Source organism: Sus scrofa, chromosome 3 (assembly GCF_000003025.6).
Source record: "Sus scrofa isolate TJ Tabasco breed Duroc chromosome 3, Sscrofa11.1, whole genome shotgun sequence".
Taxonomy (NCBI): domain Eukaryota; kingdom Metazoa; phylum Chordata; class Mammalia; order Artiodactyla; family Suidae; genus Sus; species Sus scrofa.
Genome location: NC_010445.4, coordinates 39,505,509 through 39,513,061, shown reverse-complemented (window position 1 = coordinate 39,513,061; position 7,553 = coordinate 39,505,509). Strand labels below are relative to the sequence as shown.

The following is a 7,553-nucleotide window of genomic DNA, read 5'->3' as shown; positions in this document are numbered from 1 at the left end:
CCACAGCAACGCGGGATCCGAGCCATGTCTGCAACCTACACCACAGCTCACGGCAACGCCGGATCGTTAACCCACTGAGCAGGGGCAGGGACCGAACCCGCAACCTCACGGTTCCTAGTCGGATTCGTTAACCACTGCGCCACGACGGGAACTCCCGAACCTCAGTTTTTCGGTCTGCGCCGCGGGATGACAGTTTGCCCCGTCCCGCGCCCGGCCCCGCCCCGCAGGCCCGGGATTGGCTCGTGCGGTGTCCTTCCCCCCCTCGAGGCGGGGCAGGGCCGCTCCTGCCCGGCCGGCCCCAACCCGGAAATGCGGCTCGGGGGCGCCGGTGGGGGCTGGCCTAAGCCGCGGCCGAGCGACGGCAGCTGCAGCCAATGGGCGCGGGCAGTGGAGGCGGTGAGGAGGAAGTCCCGCCCGGCGTCGCGCGGGGGCGGGGCGGCGCTGGGGGTGGCGGGCGGCGGGGCGGGCGCAGGATGAGGGCAGCCATTGCTGGGGCTCCGCCGCGGGGAGGAGGACGCTGAGGAGGCGCCGAGCCGCGCAGCGCTGCGGGGGAGGCGCCCGCGCCGACGCGGGGCCCATGGCCAGGACCACTAGCCAGCTGGTGAGTCCGCAGCGGCCGCCGGGGCGCGCCGGCCCGACATCCCGCCGAGCGCGGCGGCCGCCGGGGCCCGGTGAGGCGGGGCGGCCCGCGGTCTCGGGGGCCGGGCGGCGCCTCACCTGCGGCCGGGCGGCCGGGCCGGGGTCCATGGGCGCCCTGGGGCGCCGCTTGGCCGCCGGGGGAAGCCGGGGCCCGTGTGAGGCAGGTTCCGGGCCGCCGGGGGCGCTGACAGGCGCGCGGAGGGCGGGGGTGGCCGGGGAGGTGTCACCGGCCCGTCGCGGTGGAAGTGCTTGGAAAGTTTGTTTTCGGCGCGGCCTGGAGCCGAGCCTCCGGGGTTATCTCTCGTTCTTTCTGCGGAGGAACTGCCCTGGGCCTTCACCTGGGATAGCGTCCCTGTGCCTCTGCTCGCAGCGAAAGCAGGATGTGCGAGTTCTCGCTCGGAGCACCTGATGCTCGGGCCCCTCCAAATTCTCAGCGGGGACGGCGCCTGACGCACTCCGATACGCTCCGCTCCCGGCCCGGCGAGCGGCGTTTGGGTGCTTTTCCTGCCTTGAGGCTCGGCTCCGGCACCGGCGTCGGTGTCTTGGGAAGCCCCTGGGAGGCCGAGCTGGAACCCAGCACCGCCGGCAAGTGAGCGTGACCGGGCGGAGAGATTTCAGGGGGAGGAAAAAGAAAAAGCCTTCGCTGGGTTAAACGTTTTGCGTAAAGTATCGCTAGTGTTGCTGTTTTCTCTCGGTTGCTAAAAGTATCCCTGGTGTTTTCATGTTTGCCCTCTGCTGACTTCTGGAGCCTTAGGGAAGATGGTTTAAGGATGTGTACCTTGAGTGCGAATGTGAGGGGGGTGATGGACGAATGTCTAGATGACGTGCAAAACTTGGTTCAAAAGGCAAGTCCCTTAAGTGATGGAAGACTCCAGAAATTTGTATCAACTCTTATTTCCTTGTTTTCTGTGCTAGAGTTTCTTAATCGTTTTGAGGGGTCAGGAGCCCCTTGGAGCGTCTGACAGAAGACCTGGGTCCACATCTGAGCCAGACGCACAGCATTTTGTGCGTCCTTGAGAAGGCTAAGGAATCTTCTGCGGCTGGTCCGTGGACTTGAGGTGGAGAACTTTGCTCTGTAGAGCTAGGTGGTAATCCGAAGTCTGAGAGGAGGACCGGTTCAGTTGAGGATATAGTGGAGGGCGAAGGGATGTCTTTGTTGCGACATGTGCGGCTGTACCCTGGGGTGCCTGGGCTAACACGCAAAAACACGAATCAGGCTTCTTGGCTGATCTCGGTGGAGGCTGAGGCCGACAGTCATCATGGAAGTTTGTAGAATGAACTTTCACACGTTGATGCTGTTGCAATGCAAGGTGTGTACCCTGACGGCGTCCATGAGAAGACAAAAGCATATTTTTTCATAGTTTGAGTAGTTCCACGTGATCGACACTTGAGGTTTGGAGTTTTCTTTGCAGAAGGCAGCTTTTTAGTACAAAAACACTGGAATCCAGTAAGAAAAAATGAATTGAAGAATGGATGATGGGAATTCCCCTTGTGGCTCAGCAGAAACGAATCTGACTAGTATCCATGAGGACCCAGGTGCCATCCCTGGTCTCGCTCAGGGGGTTAAGCATCCGGTGTCGCCATGAGCTGTGGTGTAGGTCGAAGATGTGGTTCAGATCTGGCGTTGTTGTGGCTGTGGCGTAGTCCGGTGACTACAGCTCTGATTTGATCCCTGGCCTGGGAACTTCCGTATGCCACAGGTGCAGCCCTAAGAAGAAGAAAAAAAAAAAAAAAAGAATAAAGGATGGAAGTGAGAGGAACTAAGCTTTTATGTCTTCATCAGCTAGATTTCCCCACATGTATGCGGGAATGTGGTGTATTTCCCATCACTAATGGCGGAGATGCCCCAGTGTTGAATTTCTTGCTTGAGGGCTATTAAGTGAGTTTGCACCTGGATTTTTTTTTTTTTTTTTAATGGCCACACCCAGGGCATATGGATGTTCCTGGGCTGGGGATGGAATCTGAGCAGCAGCTGACTTATGTCACAGCTGCGGCAGCACCGGATTCTTACCCACTGTGCCACAGTGGGAACTCCTGCACCTGGATTTTTAAGGTGGCACTTAATGAGACACCCTCATCCCAATTATTTTCCCACTTTTTTAAGTGTGTGCAGCCAACACTGGAGTCATATGAGTTGGGAAGTCTGGAAATGGCCTATCCCAGTTTGAAACTAAGGTGGCCAGAGGCTGTAAGAACCATTTATTGAGCACTTATTTGAGGCAGGGCCTTTGTAGGATAGCTCACACGCCGTGTGGCTTGACTTGTGTGGACATTGCTGTGGGGTAAGTGCTGTTCCCATTTTACAGGTGTGTAAACTGAAGTGCAGAGAGATGAAGTACCTGCCTGATTCAGTAGAATGCAGTTTGAACCTATGTCTGAGCTATGGCAGAAACCTGGGTGCCACCCTGCCCTTCATGCAAAGAGCACCCTGAGAGAGAGTCCTAAGGAGGTCCTCAGTGCCACTGCCCGGGACGTCTTCCCGGGGGTTGTATGTGTCCTCTAACTGATGCACTGGAGGTGGGAGGCTCATCCTTTCATGGAAGGACAGTGCACTTATTTCTTTGGGCAGATGGCTGAGCTCTTTGACCCCTGGAGCCGGTTTCGGCCTCACGCTGTCAGAAAGCAGCTGTTTGGAAAGAGACTCTGGTCGCTCCATATTTGAAGGCTGATATCTGAATGGATGAGGCTTAGAATCCTCTCTTCGTGAAAAAAGAACTGTGCAAGGATTTTGTTAAAATTGTTGATTAGGCAGAGTGACTCCCTGCACACTCCAGGGTTGTGCAAGGGCGGCTGCATCTGCGTGGGAGGTGGTGGGAAGGTAGAGGACGTGGAAAGAAGTGGGATCTGGTTTCACATGCCCTTCTGGGTGGTAGCTCCTCCTGTGGCCTCGTGCAGTCTGCTGTAGGGGCGGCACAGGGACGCCAGAGCAGTTACTGCGCTGCGTCCAGAGCTGTCAAGCCGAGGTCCCCATGCTAATAAAAAGTGGAAGTGTAGATTTGTCCTACTTGTCTGCCATGTGTTTTCTAAGAAGGATCACAGCAGCAGCTTGTAGAACAGGGCCCCGAAAGAGGCCTTGGGCAACTCTTCAAAGCAGGATCTGGCCTCTGGGCTGCCCTTCGCATGGTTTTGGGCAGGAGGAAGAGGCGGCTCCTGGGTGAGTCTGCCTTTTCAGTTGATGCTCTCGTCTGCTGAGCTGCCTCCTACAGGGCCTGGTGCATGGAGGCCAAGTGTGTAATGAACTGGGAAGCTGCAGAAATGAGGGGGCCCACAGGTTCGTCCCTTCTGCGCTGATTGTGTGAGGGGAGCCTTCTCTGGCCCTACACTTTGCCCCTTCCTGAGGCGTGTCTTCTGTGGAATTGGACTTGGATGGAATCCCGCGTGATTCTTCACTTGTGTGGCGAGAGCCCGAGCCACTGCTGAGGAACACTTGATGCAGAGACGACCCTCTCAGCAGGTGTGAGGCTGGCTCCAGTGTGCGGGCTCTGCGCCTGCCCTTGTGATGACAGCTGGCCATAGGCGTGCAGAGCACAGTTGTTTTGAAGGCAGGTTCAAAGGGCATGTCACCAGGGAGGAAGTGCTGTTGTGGAAACTGTTAAGTTTTGGACGTGTGTCATTAAGGCCTTTTTAGTAGTGCATTCTTCTGTAACTGGATTGCATTCTTGTTCACTGTGATGGCAGACCACTTAAAAAAAATGTTGTTGTTGTTGTTGTTGTCTTTTTGCCTTTTCTAGGGCCGCACCCGCGGCATGTGGAGGTTCCCAGGCTAGGGGTTGAATTGGAGCTGTAGCTGCCAGCCTACACCACAGCCACAGCAACTCCAGATCTGAGCTGTGTCCTATACCACAGCTCATGGTGACGCTGGATCCTTGACTCGTGGAGCGAGGCCAGGGATTGAACTCGAAACCTCATGGTTCGAAGTCGGATTCGTTTCTGCTGCACCATGTTGGGAAGTCTCCCGTTTAAAAAGAATTTGAAGATTGAGAACCAGCGTGTGTCCAGTCTCTAGCTAGGTGAATCAGTAGGCAGAGTGCATTTTCTCCAGAGTTGTAGGGAATGTGATTTGATAGCAGATGCTATCCTAGAAGAGAAAGGCCTGTTGGGTTCATGATGGGTCTTTGGGGTCTGTTTTCTGTGCTTGACCTTGGTTGCATTTATATAGTTCCACAAAGTCTGCTTCAATCGTCTTGATCTAGAAGTTTTTCCTGTTTTAAACAGAAATTTCTATTCCAAGACATTCCAGGTCATTTTGAATTTGTTGATAGAGATCGTTTGTTGTAAAGGATTTCCATTTTTTGTGGCCTTCAGATCCCTTATCAGAGCAACTGATTCAGGGTTCTGTTCAAGCAGGTGGATCACATGTTGGCTCACAGAAGTCAGAACTAATAGTGCCGCAAACTCCGTGTGTGAAAAGAGGGGCTGATCCGACATCAGCAGCTCGTGACTGGGCGCGTGGCTCGCCGAAGAGCAAACTAGTGTGATTTCCATCCGGAGTGTGTTCAGGGCCTGAGGAAGGTGGGCCCGTAGTTCCTGGTAGTCCAGTGTCTTCTCTCCTGCAGATAGGATTGTGTGCCCCCGTACCAGCCCCTTGCACCTGCAGGTTTTTAAAATACTTAACGGTGTGGTTTGAAGGTACACCCGAGGTCCATGTCTTCTGGCTGCGTGTGGAGCCGGTGGTGGGTCTGCCTGCGTTGGAGAGGGCTGATGCGTGTGTGTGTGTCTCTCAACAGGGTTGCAGTCTGCTTTCATCCAACTAAAAGCTTGGCTTTTAACAGTGAATTCATTGTTAAAAATCTCATTCTTTGACCTGTTTTTCTTTTTGGGAGTTAATTTTTCTGCAGCAGGAATTGTATCTCAGAGTGACAGCTCAGTGTTGGATGCTGTCGGAGAAAGGTGATAAGATTCGCAGGGATGCTGAAGGCCTCAGGGAAGTTCTCCTTCAGTGCTTTACGCTGCAGTGGGAATCTGTGGGAAAGCCGGCTTGGAGGTGTTTTTCCATCCCGCCGTCGCCGCCGTTTCTGGGCGATTGGGAGGACAGGGCCTGCGGTGGCGGCCCTGGGAACCCTTCCCCCCGGAGCCTTCTCCTGAATGGAGCCTGAAGTGCAGGGCTGGTGCTTGCTGGTGGCATGGCGATGGGCAGGCCTGTGAGGGAAGGAGCAGGCGTGTCCCTGCAGCCTCGTCGCACACCCTCGCCTGCTGGGGCTGAAGACCGCGACACACTTTCCTCCTGCTTCTCCCTCTCCTGCTGAGGAGACGAGGACTTGCTGGTGGGGTTCCCAGGTTCCGCACTCCTGGTGACGTACCCGCCTCTGCTGGCCTGTCGCTTAGCTCCTCCTCCGTGAGGGTCCCTCAGATGTCCCTGCCATGCGGCCTCCCTTCTCCGCCTGCGGAGCCTAGGCTAGTGTCTAGGACGTTCTTGGCCGCCAGGTTCTTCTCTTTAGACCCTTCCTCTTTGCCTGGGTGGACACCCACCCCTACTCTTCCACCCCCCCACCCCTGTGGCTGTGAAGCCGGTTCTGGTCCATCGGCTTCTTCGTGCCCTCCCACCCCACCTTGGTCCACATCAGTTTGTGTTAGATGTTCCATGTTCTGTTTCTCAGACAGGTTCTGTACTTGGTCATGTACTTCTCTCTCTAAACTTGGAGTCTTTTTGTTTTGTTTTGTTTTGTTTTGAAACAGTCACACCTGTGGCACATGGACGTTCTCAGGCCAGGGTTTGAATCCGAGCTCCAGTTGCGGCTTGTCCCATAGCCACAGTAACACCAGATCCTTAACCCCCTGAGCGAGGCCAGGGATGGGACCTGAATCCTCACATAATCTTGGGTCCTTAACCCACTGAGCCATAATGGTAACATGCCTTTTTTTTTTTTTTTTTTTTTTAATGGTTGCACCCTTGGCATATGGAAGTTCTTGGGCCAGGGGTTGAATCTGAGCTGCAGCTGCAGCAATGCCAGACCCTTTAACCCATTGCACTGGGCCAGGGATGGAACCCAAGCCCCTGCAGTCAGATTCTTAACCCATTGTGCCACAGAGGGAACTCCTGCTCTAATTTCTGAGAGTGTTCTGTCCTAAGGAGTATGTGCTCTGTGGGTGGGTGCAGCCACGTACAGTGGCCACAGCTCTGTCTCTGGGTGTGTGAGGCTCCACCCTCCTGGTATGGTCGTGCACCTGGTGGTCCTGGGGATCCTGTACTCAGTGTCTGAGGAGTCCACCTTATTTTGGGTTTTCCTGCCATGCACCTGTGCGCAGATATGCAGTGAATGAGTGTGAATGAGAGCCACCAACCTAGGAGGAGGGCAGGACTGGATGGGAACTTGAGACCCAAATGTGTGCCAACATTGGCCATTGAGCAGTGCTTCTCCTTTGGGAAAAGATGGGAGCAGCCCAGTCAGTCTTTGGGAAAATTGCCTGAACAGTGGCTTAGCTCTGGCATGTTCCTAGGAAGGTCTGATCCATAGCAGTTAGGTCCTGGGGAGGAAGGTAAGTTAGCAAGCTAAGAAGCTTGGTAACTGCTCACTTCCAGGTTCAGTCTTTCTTAACAGGCTTCCTTCCTTGAGGGTGAGCCACTCCGTATTTTTCTCTCAGAGTGGTTTGTGCCTTAGCCTGAACTGGAGGCTGAGAGAATAAACTGTTCCCTCAGTGCACAGTCTCAGAAGCTCAACATGTACTGCCCTCTTTCTATTGTTAACTCATTTTTAATTCCTGCAGTTTGGCATTTTTCTTTCATGGGTTTCTTTCATTGGTCAAAATTATAGTCTACTGGCTGTATGTACATAGCTGGTTATTATGAGATATACAGTTTTTTCAATGTGCATCTAAATATAGATTTTATTTGTGAATGCATTTATTCTCATTCCTAAAAAAACAAAACTCATATAATCTAAATGCCTTTTTTTTTTTTTTTTTTTTTTTTTAAA

The 7,553-nt window shown here is 54.1% G+C and overlaps 1 protein-coding gene across 1 annotated transcript in view; it reads left to right on the top strand.

Annotated features, from left to right (window-relative positions):
* Positions 439 to 7,553, top strand: part of PDPK1 (3-phosphoinositide dependent protein kinase 1) — an 82,696-nt gene continuing 75,581 nt past the window's right edge. Inside the window, exon 1 of the mRNA XM_021086751.1 lies at positions 439 to 601. Coding sequence (XP_020942410.1) covers positions 578 to 601 — 24 coding nt within the window. The 5' untranslated portion in view covers positions 439 to 577. The remainder of the gene's footprint in view (positions 602 to 7,553) is intronic.